Source organism: Lemur catta, chromosome 4, assembly GCF_020740605.2.
Source record: "Lemur catta isolate mLemCat1 chromosome 4, mLemCat1.pri, whole genome shotgun sequence".
Lineage (NCBI taxonomy): Eukaryota > Metazoa > Chordata > Mammalia > Primates > Lemuridae > Lemur > Lemur catta.
In genome coordinates, this window is record NC_059131.1 from 81,196,203 (window position 1) to 81,220,362 (window position 24,160).

Sequence of the window (24,160 nt, forward strand, 5' to 3'; positions counted from 1 at the left end):
AAGAGTGGCTTTCACCACTAAGTTTGTTTCCTCATCTGCAAATAAGGCTTAAGGGAAAAGTAGAAGTCAAATAATTAGTCATGGTACAAATACTGCAAGGAAGTGTGCAACCAAGAATCCCCTGACTAGACCACCTTTCCTTTTAAAAGGACCTCCAGTGTGTCTTCTAGCTCAGATTGGATGGGTAAGCCAGGCAGGAAAACCCGGCCAGGTTGGATTAAAGAAGGAAACCCAGCCCAAGACTGTCTTAGCTGATGTCGGTTTTCGCTAGGATTTCCTCTTGCTCAGAGCATCAGACTTTAGACAGTGTGAAGAATAGAAAAAAATTGTGAGGTTCAAAGATCTGGCCCCCAGGATGCTGTTCTGAGGGTCCTCAATGGTCTTGGAGCCACTTTGCCTGACTGTGCTGCCATCCCATCTGTCCCATGGGCAGCTGGGGTCCTCGCAGGGCTGTGGGGTGCGGGCTCCATCCCTCCCCTGCTGGGCAGCTCCCGAGTGCCAGGACTTACAGGGCCAGGGAGCATCCTCCCCGCTGCAGAGTAAGCCCGGGGGTGGGGGCATGTAAGTCTCGGTAAACTGTAGAGCCCCCTCCCCAGCAAGTCTTTTCAGGTAGGATTCATCCTAAGATGAGCTCCCATGCACCCTGGGTGATGCCACCCGGCACTGCACTCCCAGGAGGCATCCGCTCACTGGGCTCATCCTCTGCCCACAGGTACCTGGCACTCTACGCCTACAAGCCCCAGAAGAGCGACGAACTGGAGCTGCACAAGGGCGAGATGTACCGGGTCCTCGAGAAGTGTCAGGACGGCTGGTTCAAGGGGGCGTCCCTGAGGACCGGGGTCTCTGGGGTATTCCCTGGAAACTACGTGACGCCCGTCTCCAGGTGAGGGTGGCAGCCTGGGCCAGGAGGGAGTGAGGCCTTGCATTCCTCTAATGCTGTCGCCACTGTTGGAAGCCACGCTGTGGGCTGGGTCACCTGGAAACACCCAGTCCAGAAGGCTGCGAGGCCACCAGTGCTGCAGGGCTTGGCTCCCATGGGCTCAGAGTGTCCCTGGGACAGAGATTCGCCTTCCGAGCTGGGCTGCATGGCTTTCCCTCAGTAGACACTGGCCACCCCCGAGAGAACAGGGACAGGAAGAGAGGGGACAGGAAAGTCACCAGAGAGTGTGGTCTCAAGTGTGCATGCGTGCTTGTGTGTGAGGATAGTGTATGTGCACATGTATATATGGTGTGTGCAGTGTGTGTCCCATGTGCACACATATGTGTATAGCATGTGCATGTATGTATAGCATTAGCACAGCATGCATACATGTACAGTGTGTACAGTGTTTTCATGTGTATATAGTGTGAGTACAGCGTATGTGTATGCAGTGCATGTGTATCACAGCTAGATGTGTTATATGTAAAACACACATATATGCAAAGGAAAAATGGCACATTCTCAAAACTTAACGATTGTCATTGAGTGGTAGCATTATAGGTAATTATTTTTTCTTGTTTGTGCTTTCTAGCATTTAATAAATTCTTTGTTATATTACTTTTATAAAATAGAAAACATAATTTTAAAGATTCACCAAAAAGATAATGGGAATTGTGTGAACGTATTCCATTGAGGAGAGGGTCCACGCCTCACTCGCAGAAGCCGCTTACGGGCACAGTCCCGTGTTGACACTGCAGGACATGCGGAGACAGAGAAGGAACGGCCCTTGGGTTTCCCTGTCTTTGGAGCAAGGCTGCCATGGAAAAAATTGAATCACACATCGCCCTTGCACTGATTGCTAGACAGGCTCGTGCTTTCAGAGTTGTTTCGCGTGGTCTTCAGCCAGTGCCTCTGGTCAGGGCCCAGTAGGCCCCAGTGGGGGTGGAGTGGGCCCGAGGCCAGGAGGTCTGCAGGGGCAAGGAGGAAGGTGCGCAGAGCCTTCGCTCAGGGACCCTCAGCAGGAGAAGCTCCAGCAGCAAACGCAGAGGCTTCAGGAAAGCCCCGGCCTCCAGCCCAGCCGCCTGTGCAGAGGGGGCTGCCCACGGCTCTCCGACCCCCTCACAGGTGTGGGCGCCTGGCCCAGCGTGCACAGCCCCGAGGGAGACGGCTACTCTGGACTCCGCGGCTGGTGTTTACGGGCCGGCTCTTTCAGCCTGCGACTGGCCTGGGATTGTCCTTTACGTCATCAGACAGCTGTTCCTGGAATGGCAGGTCACTCCTGCGGGTTAGGGGTCTCCCTGCCCAGCTGGCGCCCTCCAGGAAGACACAGCGTGAGGTGGGGGGTGTCCGCATTCCCCAGGCTTGCCTGTCCTGCCTGGGGACATCACCTGTCCCAGGTCTTCTCCTGTGTGGGGAGGACAGGTTCTTCCTCACAGCAGCAGCAGTTTCTGTCCTCTGATTCTTCCCTTGCTCTCACCTGCGCATGTCCTCAGACCTTCAGAAACATAAAGCCTGTGGTCTGAGTCCAGCTTCCTCATGTGGCACTCGGGCCCCTCCACCGCCTGACTCCTGCCCATTCCTGAGGTGCACAGGGTGGCGTCGTGACAGAGGTTTGCTCAGGCTGCCTTCCCACCTCGTCCTGCCGAGTGAAGTCCCAGATAGCCTTGAGAGCCGGGTCCTGAGTGCACCTGCTATAATATGTGCAGCCTTGCCCGGCCGCCCGTTCCCCGTGCCGTGGTCAGGATGGATGACTCTGAGTGCCGCGTTACTCCATGTGGGCTGTCCTGCTTGTTAGGGTCCCTTACAGGTGTGTGGAGTCCCTGCTCACCTGGCAGCCCCTGGGCCACAGTTGCCGTCTCCTGCTTTGACCCCTGGCTCCTCGCATACCATTTGCATATACTAGGTGCTCAATACATGCAGGTTGAATAAGTAAATGAGATCTGGTCACTCTGATCAAAGTGTTATGCAGGAGTCTCCAGGTAACGAAACAGGAGCTCTCCGGGCGGCCAACCCCCTGGCTGCACCTCTGCGTGTAACCTTGTCAGTTGCTCACCTTCCTTCGAGCCCTCTCCATCTTCAGCCAGGTGTGTTTTCAGAAGAAGCTCAGAGCCAGGGAGAACCATTAAGCAAAAGCCTCTCCCATCTAGCCCTGGTGACTACACTGACTGTCCTCACTGGTCCTCGGAGAAGGAATCGTCAGGTGTCCCCAGTCTGAGTTCGGAGGCCCAGGCTCCTCCCTCGGATCCACAGCTCACCACGGAACAGGAGGGCTGGGCTGTCTTTACACGCAAGTGGAGGACAGCAGCCGCCCACAGCTCTGCCCTCTGGACTCGTCCTCCTCTGATCCTAGCTGTTGTCAGGAGGCTTCCCAAGTCACCCAGCAGAGGAGCGGTGCCTACTCAGGGTGCTGGGCAGACCTGGATCCCACAGCTGCATGCACTTAGGTCATTCTGGAATGTTCTGTAGTGCTGGTGGGCGCAGGTGGGCAGTAGTCTAGTACTTAGACTGGACTTGGCAGCTGTACAACCTCGGAGGACATTCCGAGTTCATTTATGAACAAGGTGGGGGGACCGGAGCACGTGGCCGTTAGCGGTGAGACTGCAGTGACAAGACAGGCCAAGGCTGGGCACGTCTTCGCCCACCTGCTGGTATAGCAGAGGGAGAGGGATTGCTGCTGTCACTAGAGGCAGATGTGCGTCTGCATCTGTTGTCCTCACACTTGTCACTGTTACCTTGCAAATCCATGACCTATAATTTGTGAGCCCACTTTATTTTTTAAAATGATCCCTTCACGTGAAAGTGAGCTCTACCAATGCGATTTAAGAATCCATGATCTGGCCTGCTGCATTTCAGTGCAGCTCTGAGGGCTGAGGAAGATGGTGTTGTCCCTGTCCCTTGGCTGGCGAGTCTTTTCCTAAGGGGCCCTTCTCCCCCCAGCTGCCGTGCAGGAGCCTCCACCGGTGTTGCAGGGGCACCTCCCCAGTGGAGGCCACAGGGAGGCGGTGCGACCTGGGCTGCCACCTGTGGCTTCTGCTGGCTTGTGAATTGAGATCCTGAAGGGACAGGAACAGGAATTTACTCAGCTCTTGGACGAGTGGGAGACATTCCCATCCCCCTGCAGCTGAGCCCACAGAAGCGCCCAAGCCCCCAAACCCTGCTGTACCAGACATCCCGTGGGGTTAGTGCAGACGCACGTAGAAGGAAGGGGGGAGCCCCACGTCCAAAGTTGCTGTGTTCCTCGTGTTTCATCTGGAAATTTTGGGGTGAAAGGGCATCTGTTTCTGGTATGAAGCTACAAGCTCCCTGACGCCCCTCAGGAGGTCATGCTCAGTGTGCCACAGACACAGGTGGCAGCTGTGCCCAGAGGGAGCCAATGCCCTTGCCATCGTTTCCTAGCCATGTGCCGGTTGTGTCAAAGCCTTATGGGACGTGACTGAGTCATCTTCTCTTTCTGGATGTGTTTGGAGACACACAGCTGTTTGTTAGCAGGAATTAAGGCAGTAGCTCTGGTACACGGTGTTTGATTGGTTGGGATCATTCCTCTTCTTCTTAGGGCTCTTTTGCTATTTCTTGACTATTTTGCATTGAGGTTAGCCCCGGGAAGGTTTCATAGGGAGCCCTTGTGCCCAGCTGCAAGGATTGGCTTTCGTGTCTCAGAGCCAGTAGGTAAGAGCCTTTGCCGGTGGCCCATGTGGCCACGTGGTATGGCTGCATCTGGGCCCTCTCACCAGACCTGATTCTGCTTTATTTCCTAGGGTTCCTGTAGGAGGAGCTGGGCCACCCCGGAATAACGTGGTGGGAGGGTCTCCACTGGCCAAAGGGATAACCACAACCATGCACCCAGGAGGTGGGAGTCTCAGCAGCCCGGCCACTGCCACCAGGCCCGCCCTGCCCATCACCACACCCCCGGCCCACGCCCAGCACCCAGCCTCGCCCCCGACGGGCAGCTGTCTGCGGCACGTGGCCCAGCCGGCGGCCAGCCAAGCACGGAGCACCATCCCTACAGGTATGTACTCAGACTTGCGGGGGCCTCTTCTGCTGGGACATGGACAAGGGGCTTTCTGGGACATAAGTCATGAGATCCGTGCTGGCCCAGGATCCAGCATTCCACAGTGGGGCGAGTGGTATTTGCTTATCGTAACAGTGAACCTCTGCTGATCTCCAGGAAGTTTGCTTGACTTATCATATTACCCTGTCCTGGCAGCTGAAATAGATTAGAGAGTTTACAAATATTTACACATTTCATTGTGGCAAGTGGACCACGTGGACTAATGAGATTAACTGTGGTGCCTTTGCATGCCTCCCCCATGAGCGACTGTGGCCACGTGGGCCTCACGTCTGCCAGGCACTGCAGGGCCCCCAGCCAGGCAGCATCGCACAGGACGGGGCTGGAGGGAGACTCGGGTCCAGAGGAGGCTGAAAGGAATGGTGGGCATTGACCCTCCACCATCATGGCAGCATCATCCATCGAGAGGGTGACAGAACGTGTGGAAAAACCAGGTTGCCCCTGGGATGGTGTGAGATGAAAAGAAATTATGGGGTGAGCCTGAAAGGCATTAAGAAGGTCAGCACATCTTGGTTGGAAGCTTAGCGTTGAGCTGATAAAGCACTGCTGAAGCTTAACTCGAAGGGGGCCGTGGGAGGCCACGGCGGGCACCTTCCAAAACCGTGGAGCCAGTGTCGCCAGCACTGCAGAGACAGTACCCCAGGGCAGGCGGGGCTAGCGCAGAATATCTCTCCCCACCCAACTCTGTCCCCTCAGAAATCATCTCTCTTCTTCTCAAAGTGAGGCTTAAAGGACAAAGAGAATGTAAATGCTTTGCAGCAATAAAAGGTACTATTTTTTCGATGAGCCAACCAGCAGGTGACTGTTCAAAGTGCTGTAGAAAGCTCTGGAGTGTAGAAAGGCAGTGCTTGGCACAGCGGGTCCCCACAGAAGGTCCCCCCACCGCTTGCCCACCCACACAGCCTTCTGCCACCAGGGAAGGTGGCCTGCACGTTCCCACACTAAAGCCCCTTCAGACTTACGTGGGGCAGGAAGAGCTGCCCAGCCCTTGCGGGAGAGCCTGCACTGAGCGTAAGCCTCTTGGAGAGTTTTCTAGTCTCGTCCGCTCCGGTCGCTGTGCCTGCTGCAGAGCAAGACGCTGGCCCTGCTCTTGGCTGCCCGACCAACCGACTGACCTACTGACCATCAGGGAAGCAAGGCTTGCCCAGTGCGAGGGCCGTGGGGCACCTGGACGGAGGGCTGGGGAGTGGGCAGGGCTCCCCATAGGGGCGGCTCCACTAGGGAGCTGCAAAGTGCCGCTCAGGCAAGAATGGAAGCGGGCACACGTGAGGCAGAAGGGAATGAACAGAAGGGGAGAGCATGTTCCATGTCACTGGCTGCAGCGACTCAGTCACAGCAGAGCATGGAGGCCTGCCTGAGTCTGCGCTTGGAGGCAGACGCACCTATGCTCTAACGCTGGGCCTCCGTTTCGCCTCTGTAAGACAGGAACATAAACGGCATTCCCCTTGGGGTGGTTGTGTGAGTTCTGCCTAGCATGGTGCTTAGTATGTACTCAGTGCATTGTTGCTATTTTTATTGTTCTGTTGGAGAGTAAGAATATTATTACTTGAGTACTCAATGCATGAGAATGAAAAAGTAAATAGAAATTGTTACCAAAGGATCTAAGGGGGTGGGAACCTCTCTTAAAGGCAGTGGGCTCCCACTGAGCGATTTTAAGCAGGGGGAACAATGCTTCCCCAGCTAACACCAGGGCACGGCATGAAAGAAGGGTTAGCATGGTGCAGCCTGGCCAGGCAGGAAGCTAACTCCTGGCACCTGGGAAAGGTGAGCAGCGGCAAGGGGCCTGCACCCAGGTGGGCCACAGCACTGGCGGACATAATGATGTACGGGGGCAGAATGCTTATGAACTGGGCTGGGCTGGATGGAAGTGCCCAGGGAGACTGAGGAACCAAATCCAGTGTCCAGGTTTATGGACTGGGTAGCTGGGAGAATGACAGTGGCTTTCTCTGGCCTAGAAGATTCCAGAAGGGAACTGGCTTATGGGGGAAGATGAGGAACTAGGCTTAGACATGTGGCTTTGAGAGGTGCAGTGGGTATAGTTGTCACGCTGTGGCCTCTGGCCGAGTTGGAGCAACTCCCTATGTGGGGCTCACCTCCAGCGTCATGAATCCTGCCCCGCCACGGGGGAGGTGAGGAACCGACTCTGGGTCCTGCACCGACTTCCATGCAGAAGACAAAAACATGAGATGCTGTGTAGATTCCTTCTGGGCTAAAGGCCGTGGTGAAACATCTAGCTTTTCAGGGGAATCGGGTGGATTTCTGAGGCCTGGTACCTGCCATTGTGCTGGGCACAGGGTGACTTCGGGTGTCCGGTGCCCGGCATCAGGCTGGGTGGTATCTGTGTCCAGCAGTGGAGGATTTAGCACCAGGAAATCCTCATAGGTGGGCTGGGCACTGCCCTGGCTGCAGAGCCTCCAAGACTGACTCTGCCATCCCAGAGGTTCTGTACATGCCTACTTATCTTTCATATGTATCTATTAATATTTTGCTTAAGTTAGCCAAGAATGAGTTCTGTGTTTTTGCATCCCTGGCCCGTGGGGCCCTGGGGACGAATTAGTTGTCTCTACACTACAGAGCTCTGCAGCAATACTATCTCGTACCAGGGCCTCACCCCCAGTTCACCACCTTCTGGCCAGCCACACCAACAGCGTGGTTTAAGTCGCTCTGCTGGTGTTGATTGGTAGCCTGTAGGCAGGGATTCAGCCATGATAGTAGGCAAATGATCAGGTGGTCTAGAGCTGAGCTCCCCGACTGGCCAGATGTAGCCGAGATGCTGGTCTCCTGGGCCCCTGGAGCACTGGGCAGGACCTGTGGAGCTAAAGTCCCAGGCCAGGTCCCTCTGGTTAAAACATCTCATACAGTGTGGCTTGTGTGCACCCCAACACAGAAAGGTTGAGCAGCTATGCACCCCGCACAGTGGCCCTGGGTTATCTGCACAAAATAGTCAGTATAATGGCCTTTCCATGCCAAGCCTTGCTGGAAACATTCCCAATTCAAAGAAGAAATGGAGCCCTGCCAGTCATTTCTCCCTCTATGGAATAACAAGCAGCATCAAAAGAAATTGGCATGGCTGGGGCAGTGCAGCATTGTGTCTCAGTCCTCGATCACCATAGTAACCGGGATGGCATGGCAAGCATTCTCTTCCATCAGTTTAATTTTGCACACAGGAAGAGTGAGGCCCAGGGCGGTTTAAAGGGCTCCCCGGGTGTGTCCCAGCCCACGCCAGTGCTGTCACAGCCAGGTTAAAGAGTGGCTCCTACCGAGCCATATCAGTAAATTAAATGCCACTGCATTCCCGCAGCATTTTCCACTTCATTCTGCATTTAGAGAGAGAAAAAAAAACACTGTTGACAGTACAAGTAATGGATTGTTCCCTGCAGTAATTGCCCATTTCAGCAGACCCCAGCCCGGCAGTTGGGAGGCATTTCATCAATGTTCTCATCTCAAGCCAAAGTCAGGCAGTTTGACAAAGGCTTAATTGCATTGGCCATAGCATCCAATACGATTTGTTCTACTAGATTAATGTAACTCCTTTCCCAAGGGCAGAGCACCCCTGTAAAGTGCCAGTGTTCCTCACGTACTCAGGTCTGTGCTTAGCAGGGGCAAGAGCCCAGCACAGCTGTGTATTCGCCAGCAAAGAAAGCACCAAGAAAGAGCTAGATACAGACAAGGCACTCTGCTAGGGGCTGGAGACACAGACAGGAACCAGTGGGCCTCATTTCTGCCCCAGAATGAGAGAAAGGCAAGAAAACAGAGTTCTGCCATAGATGGAAAGCACTGCAGAGCAGGCCTAGGAAGGGCATCAAGAGAGTGTGGAGGAGAATTGGTTCAGCCTGGGGAGGAAGGTAGGAGAGGGGTGGGGAGGAAGGTAGGAGAGGGGTGGGGAGGAAGGTAGGAGAGGGGTGGGGAAAAGGCATGTGGAAATTTTCAAGAGGAGGTGGTAGTGACTGGAATCTTGAAGATTAAGCAGACAGAGTAGAAAGGGAGCTCTGGGCAGAAGAACTAGCAAGGGCAAAGGCCTGGCAACGAAAAAGACCACAGTCCTTATTTGGAGTAACTTTATTTAGTTGAAATAAAGAAACAAAGGTATGGAAGGAAGGAAGCGTCCAGTGTGTTGATGACAGTTCTCTGCGAGGACTTTACCTTGAATCTGAAGGATGGGTGGAACTCAGCATGCTGTGGCGGCTGGGGTGAGGGAGCATGTGGGGTACCCTGAGCCTGCAGAGGCTGGGCCTGTAGACACGAGTAAGGTCAAGGCAGAGGGGACAAAAGAGAGCGGTGGCGAAGGTGGAAAGTCAGCAGGGGCAGACTGCGAAGGCTCTTTCAGACCATGTCAAGGGATTTAAAGGCTTTTAAATCATAGATATAGTCATGTTTTTGTATTTAAGAGATGGAGCTAGACTTCTGCTTATGGCCAAGCTGAAGTAATGAGGACAGGCATTACCCTCCCATCTGAAACAAATATAAACAAGACAAGTGTGTAAAACAGCAGTTTTCAAGACAGTAGACATTAGACAACCGAGGACTGTGATCCGTGGGAGAAGCTGCAGGCTGTGGCGCAGAGTGGGAGCTGAGGGGAGCCCAGCAGGCCCCTTGCAGTGAGGACAGGGAGATGAGAGTCTGTGTGACAGAGAGGGCTGGCGCTTCCAAGGCAGGGACCCAGAGGAGAGCTGCACAGAGAGGACGCAGAGCGCTCCCCTGGAATATTCAGCTGAGAACTAATCAGCATGAGAAGGAACGTGAGAAAACTACCAAAAGCCAGGAAAAGAACTAAAGAAAGGATTAGCACTAACAGAGTCCAGAATACACACAGGCTGAAAATAGTGCCTGTTCCCACCAGCCAGACTGGAAAAATCTCAGAATTCACAGGGCATTGAGTAGGCTACACAGAAGGACCTTGCCTCAGTAGTGGGGAATGTTACCTGAGGGCTGTTCCAGTTTCACCTAACGAGTCCCACAAGCAAGACTCACAGGGTCAAACTATTTCCAATTAATTTAACTTTGTCCCAAACAAAGTTTAAGAATACTGTAGGAATATAAAAATACCCCGGTCTTGAAAACATAAAAGTTACAGTGCCTGATATCCAATAAAAAATTACTAGGCATGCAAAAGAGCTGGGAAATTTGATCCACAATTAAAAGATAAATCTATCAATTGAAACTGACCCCAAACTAATATAGGTGTTATAATTAGCAGCCAAAGGCATTAAAACAGATACTGCATTCCATATATTCAGGAAGTTGAGGAGAGATGTAAAAAGTATTAAAAAGACCCAAATCAAACTTCTAAAAATAAAAACTACAGTGTGTGAAATCAAGAATGTATTAGGGCCAGGTGGGGTGGCTCACGCCTGTAATCCCAGCGCTATGGGAGGCTGAGGCGGACGGATTGTTTGAGCTCAGGAGTTCGAGACCAGCCTGAGCAAGACCCCATCTCTACTAAAAATAGAAAGAAATGATTTGGACAGCTAAAAATATATATAGAAAAAATTAGCCGAGCATGGTGGCTCATGCCTGTAGTCCCAGCTACTCGAGAGGCTGAGGCAGGAGGATCACTGAAGCCCAGGAGTTTGAGGTTGCTGTGAGCAAGGCTGACGCCACGGCACTCACTCTAGCCAGGGCAACAGAGTGAGACTCTGTCTCAAAAAAAAAAAAAAAAAGAATATATTAGATGGAATTAATAGCAGATTAAACATTACTAAAGAAAAAATATTAGTGAATTTGAAGATACAGCAATAGAAACTATGAAAAATAAAACATAGAGATAAAAGAGAATTTTGAAAAATGAACAGAGCCTTAGTGAGCAATGGGACAACTTAAAGTGACCTAATATTTGTATAATTGGGGCTCCCAATGTAGAGGAGAAAAAGGTAGGACAGAAAAATTTGAAGTAATACCATTTGAAGAAATAGTGACAAAAATTATTCTAAAGTTGATGAAAACTACAAACACATAGACCAAAGACAGCTGATGAACCCTAAGCACAAGAAACATAAATAAAACTACACCAAGCCAAATTATAATCAAATTGTTCAAAATCTGTGATAAAGAAAATCTTAAAAGTACCCAGAGATAAAAGTAGAAAAAAGATAAGGATGACAGTAGGTTTTTTGTCAAGAACACTTCAAGTGAGAAGACAGTGGCATAACTCAGTGAAGTACTGAAAGCCGTAGATCTGTCAATCTAGGATTCTATAGCCAGCAAACATACCTTTCAAAGGAAAGCAAAATAAAGAATTATTTAGACGTAGTGAAGCTAAAAGATTTTGTCACTAATAAATCCACACTATGAGAAATGTAAAACAAAATTCTTTAGGAAGAAGGAAAATTATACCAGATGGAAATATAGATCTATATGAAGGAATGAAGAGCACTAGAAATGGTAACTACACAGATAAAGATATAATATTTTTATTGTTTAAATATTTGTAAAATATGAATGACTAAACAAAAATCAAAACAATGCAGTTTGGGATTTAAAACTTACGTAAAAGTAAAATGTATAATAACAAAAGCACAAAAGTTGAGAGGGAGAAATGGAACTTCTATGTACTATTGTAAGACTCTTATACTATACTATAAAATCACTTGTAACTACACTATAATAAATTAAATAAAGATGTGAAGACTCTTATACTGTAAAATCACTTGTAACTACACTATAATAAATTAAATAAAGATATCAAGCAACCACTAAGTATGAAAACAAAGAGTTACAGCAAATAAGCTATCAGAGGAGAAAAAATGGAATTATTTTAAAAATTCCATTGATCCAAAAGAAAGTATAAAAGAAGGTAAAGGGAACAAAGAATACATGGGTCAAAGAGAAAACATGTAGTAGGATGATAGATTTAAACCTCATCATATAAATAATCACACTAAGTGTAAATGGTCTAAATAACCCCAAATATAATGCCAGAGATTGTCAGATATTATTAAAAACAACCAAAAAAACCAACTATATGCTGTGAACAAGAAACATAGTTTAATGCTTTAAAGACACAAATAGGTTAAAAGTAAAAGGATGGAACAAGATTTACACATTCTCATTATTCACAGTAGTATGTTCTATAAAGTTACCATGAAAACTGAATTAGTGAATACTGAACTACTGCTCCTAGGTGAAATTGTGTGTATGTGTGTGTGTGTGTGTGTGTGTGTACACATATCTCACATAAATTATAATCTCATCCTAGTGGATTCTATTTACTTAATTTTACAAGGAGAAAAACAAGATTGAGAAGTGTTAAGTAACTGGCCTGTGGCTGCCCTAACAGGGGCCAGAGCTGGTATTCAAATCCTGTCCAACTGGCCCCAGGGCCAGAGCTCCTTGCGCTGCACTGCACTGCCCCCTACTGGCTCCACCCTCCTGTCATCTCTGTGCAAGGCTGAAACAGAAAGACTGAGGCCTTGTTTAACCTCAGCTGAGAATATGGGTGTCAGGTGACTCAAATTTTTTGCCAGTCTGCAAATGTCTGAAAATAACTGAAAGCACCACAGGTATAAATTTGGGGATTACAAATGAATTTCTCAGCAGCAGAATTTGCAAATACAGAATCTGCCAATAATGAAGATCATGCTAATATTAAGCAAAAGAAAGCTGGAGTAGTTATCTTAATATGTGACAGAATAGAATTTATAACAAAGGATATTATTAGGCATAAAAATTCAATTTCATAATGATACAGCTTTCAGTTCATTCAGAGGACATAACAATTCTAAATATTTATGCAGTGAGCAACAGCCTGCAAAATACATAAGCAATTGCAGGTAGAGCTGCAAAGAGAAATAGACAAATCTATAACTGTAGTCAGAGATATCAGTATTTCTCTCAATAATTGATATAACAAGAAGACAGAAAATTGGCAAAAATATACAATATTAGAACACTATAACCAGTTTGACTTAGTTGACATTTGTGGAACATTCCACCCAACAACAGAAAATGCACATTCATTTCAAGTGCACACAGAGCATTTACCAAAGTAGACCACATTCTGGGCCATAATATTTGTCTCAGTACATTTAAAAGGATTCAGGTCCCACAAACTATATTCCCTGACCACAGTGGAGTTGAATTAGAAATCAATAACACAAATAATAACAAATATTTGATGCCCTCAAGTATTTGAAAACTAAATAACACACTTCAGAATAACCCATGGATCAAATCAAAAGGATGTCATAAAGCATTTTGAGCTGAATCAAATGGAATCACAGCATATCAAAATTTGTGGGATGCCGCTGAAATAGTACCTAAGGAGAAGTTTACAGCACTAAACACCTGTATTAAGTGTCAAATCGATGGCCTCAGCTTTCACCATAAGAAACTAGAATAAAAAGAGCAAAGGGACCACCAGAGAAGTGGGAAAAGATCAGAGCAGAAATCAATGACTTAGAAAACTAATAGAGAAAATCAGTGAAACCAAAAGGTGGCTCTTGAAGAAGATCAATAATAAAATTGATAAACCTCTAGCTAGAAGGATAAAGAAAAAAGGAAAACTACACAAATTATCAAGACCAGGAATAAGACAAGTGACATCATTCAGATTCTACAAGATAATAAGGGATTACTTTTTAAATCTTTATGCCAATAAATTCAACAAATTAGATGAAATGGACAAATTCCTTGAAAGATACAAATTATTGGACTTACCAAAAAGAAATAAATAACTCGAACAGGCCTGTATCTATTAAAGAAATTGAATTAGTAGTTAAAAACCTTCTACAAAGAAAACTCCAGGCCCAGGTGACTTCATTGGTGAATTATACCAAATAGAAGGAAGGAATGCTGACAATTCTATGGAAACTCTTCCAGAAAATTGAAAAAAAGGGAGAAAACTGCCTATCTGTTTCTATAAGGCTGGCATTACCCTAATACCAAAGCCAGACAAAGACATTATAAGAAAATAAAACTACAGACTAATATTCCTCATAAACATATATGCAAAACTTCTAAACAAAATTCTAGCAAATCAAACACTGCAATAAATAAAAAGGATAGTACATCATGTCAAAGAGGGTTTATTCCAGGAATGCAAGGTTGAATTAACATTTGACAATCAATGTAATTTACCCTAGTAACGAACAAAAATAAAAATATGATTTCAATAGGTGCAGAAAAAAATATTTGACAAAATTTAACATCCATTCCTGATTTAAAAAAAAAAAACTCAGAAAATAAGGAATAAAAGTGAACTTCCTCAACCTGATAAAGGGCATTTATAAAAACCCACAGCCAACATCATACTTAATAATGAAAGACTGAAAGCTTTTCTTGACAAGGAAGTCCACTCTCACCACTTCTATACAGTGTTGTATTGGAGGTTCCATCCAGGGTGACTAATCAATTAAAAGAAATAAAAGGCATGCAGATCAGAAAGGAAGGAGTAAAACTATCTCTATTTTCAGATGACATGATCTTATACATAGACAACCCTAAGGAATATACACACACCCCAAAAAAACTAATAGAGCTAAAAAATGAATTCAGCAAGGTTGCAGGCTACAACATCAATATACAAAAATCAATTGTACTTCTAGATACTATCAGTGAACAGTTGGAAACTAACATTTTTAAAAACTATGCAAATTTAGTAACATCAAAAAGTAGAAATTACTTAGGGATAAATCTGAGAAAAGTTAGGAAAGACCTATACACTGAAAACTATAAAGCACTGGTAATAGAAATTAAAGAAGATCTAAATAAGTAGAAAAATGTATTTTGTGGGTGAGAAGACTTAACATTGTTAAGACATTTAGTCTCCAAAAAATTGACCCATAGATTTAATGGAATACCAATCGAGATCCCACCCAACATTTTTGTAGAAAATGACAGTCTTGTTGTCAAAGTTATATAGGCATGCAAAGGACCTAGAATAGCCAAAAATAATCTTGAAAAAGAACAACAAAGTTTGGGGGCTAAGACTGATTTCAAGGCCTTCTATAAAGCTACAGTAATCAAGTCTGTGTGATATTGTTGTAAAGAGAGACAAATTGATCAACGGACACCTTTTCTCAAGACAGAAAGTTGTCCATTAAATTTGGTGACATGGAATCATAATTAATCTTGTCCAGATAATGTTTGATAGAATGATGGGGCTAGAAGCTGTGTTTCAGTAGACTGAGAAGTCAGTGATGGACTCTTAGAGAGTATGGAGGAGTGGGTACATGTAGAAACCCCCTACTCTGTTCAAACAGTGAAGTTGGTTTGTCTTTAATATTTTAAAAAGTCTATGAGTCTAAACAAAATGAAACACACCATAGCAAGTAGGAGGGAAGCATTGGCCTACCAGGCTCTGAGATGAAGAGCAAGTAGTGTCGACTGACTTTCAACTCCTGCAGGAAAATACAGACAGGAAGCCCCTGTCATATCAGGGGACCAGAGCCTGTCATATGAGATGCACCAGTTCTAACAGCTACAGCCTCTTCCTGGGCATAGGCCATGCAGTACTGAGCTACTGCCTCAGGTGCTGGGGAGAGAGAGAGCCCCAGTCCTAGGCTCTGGCCTGAGGACTTAGCTCAGCACCCTCCCTGCAGGACCAGAGCCCCAGCCAGCCCATCACACCCGGTTCTGAGGGAGGGTCCCAGAGACCAAGTAGAACTAACAACAGAACTTCCAGACTTTGTATACTCTCTGTCTAGAGCGGTGGCCAAAGACTCAAGTTCGAGGTGAACTGGCACACTAAGATTTCAAAGCACAGGAGGGAGCCTGATGTACACAAGATAGCCAATAACCTTGAGAAATGAGAGGGAAATAAGGGAGAAATCTGAAAGCATCTTTGAAATCAGTGTTTTTAAGATCTTTTAAGAGGAAAAAGAAGGAATAACATACACACAAAAAAAGAAAGAAAAAATAGGAAGTTATTAAAAAAACAGGTAGATGGCTGTGAATCAGAAACAACTGGATATGAAAAGAACCAATTTGAAATTTTGGAAAGGAATACTATATTTATTTAAATACAAAAACCTCTACAGGTGTTATAAACTCTAGGCTGGATGCAGTTGAAGATGGAATGAGTGAAATTGGAAAGCTGTCCAAAGGAATTTATCCAAAACACAGAGCAAAGATGAAAAATACAAAAAAGAAGTATAAACATGAGGATAGACTGAAGAGCTCCAAACTGTTTCTAACAGGACTCTCAGAAATAGACAATAGAAGGGATGAGAGAGAGAGAAAAGATTCAAAGGAATTATCCCTGAGAATTCTCCAGAATTGAGGAAGGGCTCCAGTCCTCACACAGAAAGCACAGAGTGCTGAGTAGGAAAAAAAGAACCACAAATCCAAACCTAAACATGCTGTACCTAAACATGCATGGAAGGATAGGGGAAATATTGTAAAAGCTGCCAGAGAGCAAATGCAGATTACTTGCAAAAAAATAAATAAAAACATAAGAAAGAACAGGTGTAGACACGATTTCTAAAATATTAGGTATAAAGAAAAGTGGGGAAAGGAGGCACTGACTAAAGGAATACAAAGTATAGAAGGATTCTTTCTTAAGTGGGAGAGATTGAACATGGTTGATAAATTACGGGGGAAGGGTTAATAGAGGGGTTGAATACGGGAGAGAAGTGATAAGCCTGAGACAGGATGAAGAATGGGGATGAAGGGCTGACCTGGTGGGACCCGGGGTCCTTGGGAGGGATGAGGGTGAGTTGAGAGGGAGGCTGGCCTGAAGCTGTGGGAGGTGTTACTAGTGTTCCCTGAAGTGCAAAGTGATACCCCTAAAAATAAGGAAAGGACAAAGCTGATGATAAAGTAGGTCATTTATTGATTCAACTACTATTTATTAATAGAAAGCACCTACCAGATGCCCAGACAGAATTCTAGGTACTGGGGACATAGCCGTGAACTGAGTGAGGACCAGTGGGGCCCAGGGGACAGCAGAGTTGTTGAAAGGGGGAGTTGGAGGCCATGGAGGAGCATTCTCCCCAACAGCCTTCATCTGCGGTCTACTCTGCAGAGAAAGCACGGGCTGCTTTGGCACCACTACGAGCAGGCTCACTGGTGGGAGGTGGTCTAGGGGGACGCAGGGAGGGTGGAATCGAGGGCAAATCCCTCCGAAGATCAGTGCATTCTCCGGCCAGCCAATGTGATGAGCCATGCCTCGATGTCGCCCTGGGCACTTTTTTCCTCCTTTCGTGGTTCAATTCTGTGAAATTTGTAGTGATGCTTTTGCTGGGCTTCCCTTTTCTCAAAGACTCACTCGTTCATTCAAAAAATGCATTGAGCACCTTTTTTATGCCAGGCACTATTCCAACGTCCCCACGCTGTGGAGCTTCCATAGCTGTGGGGGAGACAGACAAGGAACCGTCAGCCTCTAGTAAATGAGTCAACGGCACAGAGGATTGAGAGGGGCCGCATGCCTGTGGGGCGGGCCGCAGAGGGGCCTTTGTGGGGGACGGGGCCCTCTAGAAGGTGATCTGAGTTGATTCAGGCAGCTGAGGGGAGAGTACTAGGAGGCGAGGTTAGAGAGATGGCATGGCCAGGGGCTTAGAACTTTCTGGAACATCCTCTTCCTTTGCACCCAGTGTAGCAAAGCCATGTGGCAGCCACATGGTGGAGCAGGCTGGGCAGAGCCCTCAGCGGGAGTCCTGGGAGCCCGGCTGGGCTATCACTCCCCTTCCAGGGGCCGGTGGGCTGAGGTGCAGGGGTATTTAGATGCAGGGAAGTGGAATCCATCGCCCCAGGAGCTGCCTGCAAGTCAGCATCCCCCAGTGATTAAACTCCATCGATCTGCGTAACTGCCAGGCCTGCTCTTCCTTATAAACGTGGAGCCACGTTGGGGGAGGACTCGAATGTTCTAGGTTTCCAACCCATCTGAAACCCCAAATATTTAAGTTCAAAAAATGTAAATCAGATTTTCTATATTTCACCTCGTGAAAACAGCAGGCCATCCCGAGTCGCAGAGAATGGTCGGTCACATAATTAGATCTTGCAAGCTGTCCCCACGTGGCTCTATCGGAAGGAAGGGGCCGCTCCCAGATGGAGGCTCTGTGTGTCACGCGGAGCTACTTCACACGGCCGCGAGACACCATTAGGATTCACAAGTGCCATTGGTATTCAAGGCATAGTTGGGGGCTGAGAAGACTGTTTTTATTGTGTGCGTTTTTTTCATGTTCTGAAGCCATGAAGCCACCAATTCTGATGGCAGAAAATAATTACGCTGTGACATAATTTTTCTCTGATATAACAATGCAAAAATGACTGGATCTGCATGGCTTGACACAGGTTGGGCCCCCGGTTATAAAGCGATGACTGAGGCCTGTGGCCTGGATCTCGGCTTGCATCCAACCGGCCCTGGCCATGGGCCACTGTTCCCTGGGGACTGTCATTCTCTCCCCTCATGTGTTTGTATTTATTAAGGAGATGATTCTTTGAAATTACTAACACAAACAGTAGCAAGATTAATTTTGATATGGTGCTGTGTTTAGAGGTAATGTTATCTTTTCAAATGGTAGATATTTGCAAGTATTATACCTCTAGACCCCTAACATCTGTAAGAAGCATTTTTGCTGGCAGCCAGGGGTGGGTTCACAGTCGTGAGGTACCTGTTTTATAAATCCAGGGGCTCAATGCTTTGCCTGCAGGCCAGGCAGCAGGTGAGGCAGCTCAGGCTGCCACTGGGAGAACGTCCCCGGCTGAAGCAGTCTCCCACACTCCCCACCCCAGCTCAGAATGGAAACCAGGCATTGGGCTGGGCCGGTTCTGGGGTCAAGATTAGCCAGAGTCGAGCATGAGCAGCTTCTGTGCAGTGGTGCTTGATGATTTGGGGGCATCTCAAGACTTCAGGTTGCTTTCACAGGCTTTACTATTATAAGCATTCTAACCAGGGAGTTTTTAAAATTTTTCTGAGTGCATCAGTTCATCATGGCAGAGAAAACCAGTTGGGAGACTTCACAGGACACTGGGAACATGCCCACACTCATAGCAGCCTCAGCAAAGCCATCTTCGTTCCTCCCAAGGGAAGGGCTGTTTGGGGCCTGGCAGGACCCCCTGATCCCATGGGCTTTGGAAAGAGGGAAATGCAATTTCAGGGCTGCTCAGCCTCGGTTTCCCCACCCATGAGGTGGCTAGGTCTGGAGAGATTTCAAGGGGAGGCCGTGAGTGCTCGGGGACCATGCCTGAGAAGAGCTCATGTGCAGCTGCCGGGCAGGCCACACACTGACCTTTCAACCCGCTTTCTCCAACCCCAGCTGCCCACCACTCGGCCCAGGCTCAGGACCGGCCCACCGCCACCGTGTCACCCCTGCGCACTCAGAACTCTCCGTCCCGCCTGCCTGCCACCAGCCTCAGGCCCCACTCTGGGGCATCCCCGCAGCACAGCCACCAGCCCCCGGTGCAGACGTGCCTGCGGCCGGCCATCCCCCTCACTTCGGCGGCCTCGGCCATCACACCTCCCAACGTCAGCGCCGCCAACCTCAATGGGGAGGCTGGAGGTGGGCCTGTTGGGGGGCCGTCCACATCCAGTCCTACCAGTGCGGGGTGCAAGCTGGACGAGAAGAAGAATGAGAAGGTAAGTGGCCCGTCCTCAGGCCCTGGTCCAATGGGTTATTGTAACTCTTGGGCACAAGGTAGCAATGGCATTTTGTACAATTGAGGCTTGAATATGAGCACCAAGTTCTTGCCCTGAGATGCATCAGGCACATGACAGAGAGGGAGGCCAAACCAGCAGAGCAGCTACAGTTTTCATGCAAATCAGAAAAAGATGTCCTCTCCTTAAGATGCCTTAGTTCCATCTGTTGTAAAATCATTGTAATATACTCATTGTGTTAGAAAAAGATACTTAGTGCCATGTGCTGGCATATTGTAATAATAAATATACAAATCTACATGTGTGCAGTGTGAACAGCACCTCTTGCCTTCAATATGCCATCCTTGTGCAGTCCACAACCTGTTCAACCATATGGGACAGGCCTGTTTCCTGAGGATAAATGAGAAAGAATAGGAGAATGCCAACCTGATAGTTGATGTGGACAGCATTTTTGGCTATTCTTTTAGCTGTAAAGGAAGTTGGGCTGATTTCATAAAAGAAAATCTGAGTCTAGTGAGCTTGCCCCACTTGCCACCCAGCTAGACATAGGATTAGCCAGGATTGGAATCCAGATTTCTAGATTGTTGATGAGATATTTTACTTTTTTTTTTAATATTAAGTCTTTGGAAGCCCATATGAAATACAGTGAGCGACTCTCCAGGACATAAGTCCCACGTGCTGCCTGTGACTGCGTCGCCAGGGCATCTCGGCTGGAGTTGGGCAGGGTCCACTCTGTTTATAAGCCTTGCTGCATGGACAGTTTAGTGTTGTTCTCCCTCGGCTTGACCACATTCTGTGGGTCCTTTGACACCTTCCCGTGTAAAGTCAGTCTTTGGTTTAGGGTGTATTAGCCACTGCTTGGATGAGTACCCTTGACACTAGACGGTGTGCTTGTGGCAAGGACAGCCTCTCCCTCTCCCTTGGGGACATTATGCAAACCAGCAAGGGCTGGTCAGGCCCCCGCACAGGGTCCCTGGAGGCAGGCCCTGCTTGCCACCCATCCTCAGCAGGAGCCTGGGGACATCACAGAGATGGCCCGAGCCAGACTCTGCAGGACCTCCAGGTTGGCACTCAGGCCTCAGGACCTCCTGCGTCGTCCTGTCCAGAGCCACAGTTGCTCCCACGCCGACTGGTATGGAAGAGGCTGTGGTCACAGCCGCTGCAGCTGCGCTTTCAGTGGCAAAGCTCAGGTCTGCTGCAGGCTCACAGGGCAGCTGGCGTGAAGTGCAGTGACTGCTCCGTGTTTTGTGTTCATGTCTGTTTGATAATCAGTTTGCTCTTGAATCTGTTCTGAAAGCAGCAGAAGACGTCACAGAATGAGCTGTGACATGGCAAGGCCTGGCCTGGGGTGTGGAGACTGTGGGCAATGCGTGTGCAGATGAAACATTCAAAATATGTGTATCTGTCTCCTCATATTTGTGATCCATCGCACATATATTTATGATAAAAGGCACATATTGTATAGGATTACAGTTTTATTTTTAATGAGAACCCAGGAATGCCCAATCTGAAGAAATCTTGAGGATGAAGGTGTTTTGGACAACCAGGCAGCTTCTTCTAAAGTGAAAAATCACTGGTTGATAAATGTATTTTCTCTCCCGTTGAGGCTCCCTGCAACCAGTAGGCCGTTCCTTGTGTGATCCCACTTTTCTGTTTCTAAAATGCAGCCTGAGAAGGGGGCTGCTGTCAGCTCCGTAACCGGCTTCTCCACTGCTGCCAACGTGTCTCCACTTCTGAAGCCACGCTCCCCCCTCCCGGGCCGGCCGTGTGACCCCCTCAGCCAGGTGTCCCACTGACGTTGAAATGCAGGTGTGCATGGGCCAGTCTGACCTCACCAGGAGCTGAGTTTCCCTCCCACTGGTCGTGGGGGTAAGCCTTGCCCACCAGCGCTCTGTCGTCAGGTGCAGCCGTGGCCCGGAGTGTGGCTGGACTCCCAGGTCCTTGGGCAGTTTGGGAACTCCGGGTCTGCCCCACGGAGGAGTCACTGAGCCGCCATTCAGAGATGTAAAGCCTTCCCTCCTCCCTGTAATCGACCTGTCTTCTGAGGCAGGGGACGAGTGGGCGTGTGCTGGTGAGTCATTTTCAGGCTGCAAATGAACCCATCCCGAAAGCACCAATCCCAGCAGCCACAGCAATGCAACAGCACCCTGACGCTTGTGGACAGCCTGTTGGTGGGAGGGGGCTTGCTCTTGGAGCATCTCTTCCCTGGCGATGGGGCAGCAACCTCACCCTGAGGTGTAAACGTCCCACCAGAGCGCAGACCCTGAGTGGAGCCAGTCGGGCTGGCCCGGCCTGAGCAGACATCCGCAGGCTTCCCCTGGCGCCTGCCCTCCCAGGATGGACGTGAGGCGCCAGCCCCCAATTCTCCAGTAGAAACCCCGTGGCCTCTGCACTGGGGTGAAACTCGATCTGATGCCTTCAGGATGTCAGGTCTGTTGTGAGTGTCAGAGAGCCTTTCACGGAACAAAAGTGGACACGAGGCCCAGAGAGGCAAGGTGACCCACCCAAGGCCACACAGCCAGTAGGTCAATGGGAGTAAAACCAGGCTCCTCAGTACCCAGGTGAACACCCACTCCATGTCCTCTCCTCCTGTTGGCCAACTTCTCCTGGGAGAAGAGCCCAGGGGCTCCTGTTCACAGGGAAGGGAGGAGGAGCCAGAAGTATTTCAATACTGAGTGAAGCTTAGATGTGGAAAAAAGAAGGCAAGAGCATTAATTAGCATCGAGGGCAGATCTGGGGCCTGTGCTGGCTGTGAACCGGGACTCTTCTGTTTACCAACCATGTGACTTGGAACAAGCTCCTTCCCCTCCTATGCCTCAGTTTCCTTATCTGTAAAATGGGGATGATAGCACCTACCACCCTGAGTTGTTGGGAGGAGAAAATTGGTTAATTTCACAAATGCATAACATCGTATTTAGTACAAAAATATTAGAAATTATTATTAAGAATTTGTTAGTTAATTGAAGCCTAGATCCCATAAGGATTATAAGATAGATACAAATATAAAACTATAATAATATCCCGAGCCTTCTCTAAAAGATCAAAAATGGATTTGGTTTTGCACTTTTAGAAAAAATACAATTATTATCACCAAATTGGGAGATGTACGCTACTCGAAAAGGAATCCTAATTGATTGATGCAATCTGTTTGGGAAATGGTATTTCTTCATCTCCTTAAGCACTGCAGGTTCCATTTCCTGGCTCATTTTTCCTATGTCTACCAGGAAACATGGATAGAAAAGGACTTTTAAGGTTTCAGTTTTATACCTGACATACAGCCCGAACGATGGTGGGAACCCAAGAAAACTATTAGTCACAAGTAGGGTTTCAACTGCAAAGCATTAAGCCAACATTCATTTTTAAAATAGTGATAAACTCCAGAAATGGAAAAAGATTTGTTAGTCATGTGCAATAGCTGTGGGGGTTCTGTCACCCTCCCCAGAGGGCAATAACTAATAACTAGTAACTGATCAGGGTTGTTGGGGGACCTGGCCCTCCTGCACAAGTGGGAGGAGCATGTGACACTGGGAAGGGGGAAGCAGACACTGAGTAGCCGCAGCCACTGGGCACACGCCATTCCCACGTCAAGTCTAGATTCCGTTCTCCTGCAAAATTCTACTGCTGTGACTGCCTTGTTTTTCAATTAGTATATTCTCACATTGCTCATGAAGACATGGGATCTTTTTTTCCAGTGTTCCATGCCCAGGGAAAGTCAGCTGATGGGATCCGTTCGGAAGGAATACATCACACACCCCACAGACCACACCAGAAGGGGGTGCCCACGGATGGCACCCAACAGATTGTGCTTCTCAGAGGGCAGCCAATGGCAGCATGATGGGGCAGCTCGGGACATTCTAGAGAACCTATGGTGCTTTCCACAAGGCCACACAACTGAGGGCCATGCCAGGAAGAACAGGAGAGTGCTGGTGTCATTTTTCTGCTTGTTGTGGTTTCACTGTGTTTTGTCCAGGGACCCAGGCCGTGGTGAGGGAGGCGGGGTGCACATCACCCCAGTGTGATAAGGCGGCTTATCGCATCATTTCCCTCCAGGGTGAAGTCACTCTAGGGGCAGACTTGATTTTTATTTGCCTGATATGTTAGGTGCTTAGCAAGTCTTTCCAGGACACGCTTAATAAATTGCAAGACATATTTGCATATAGCATGAGAATGAAACTCATTAATCTTTTCAGAGGGTTCACGCTATCTGTGTCTCAGAAGTAACGGGTCAGCTTAATGAAAATGTCATTGGTGTAGGATCTGCTCGTGAGACCAGCAGTGATGTCCTTCCAGCTCCTGCTGGTTCTCTCCTTCGCTTCCTGTCACCTTACAAATCCCTTAGATTCAGTTTGTTTAGTATTAAAATGGAAATACTGTGTTTTGCTACTCATGGAAATGTTATAAAAATTAATTATTAGTTTGCATCCATCAGGGGTCTCCAGAGAAGCAGAACCAAAAGCAGATAGATGATAGATAGATAGATAGATAGATAGATAGATAGATAGATAGATAGGTGACAGATGATTTATTTCAAGGAACTGATGCATGCGACTGTAGAGGCTGGCAAGTCCAAAATCTCTGGGGTGGGCCAGCAGGCTGGAAGCTCAGCCAGGAGTTGATGCTGCTGTCTCAAGGCAGAAAATCT

At 48.0% G+C, this 24,160-nt stretch overlaps 1 protein-coding gene across 2 annotated transcripts in view; it reads left to right on the forward strand.

Moving 5' to 3' along the window:
* SH3RF3 (SH3 domain containing ring finger 3) overlaps positions 1-24,160 on the forward strand; it is a 321,276-nt gene that overhangs the window by 251,043 nt on the left and 46,073 nt on the right. For both annotated transcript variants that reach the window (XR_006734811.1, XM_045550375.1), the window contains exons 6-8: positions 713-883; positions 4,675-4,925; positions 19,181-19,500. Coding sequence is in view for 1 of the 2 variants with exons in the window: in XM_045550375.1 (XP_045406331.1) it covers positions 713-883; positions 4,675-4,925; positions 19,181-19,500 (742 nt within the window). In the remaining variant the exon portion in view is untranslated. The remainder of the gene's footprint in view (positions 1-712; positions 884-4,674; positions 4,926-19,180; positions 19,501-24,160) is intronic.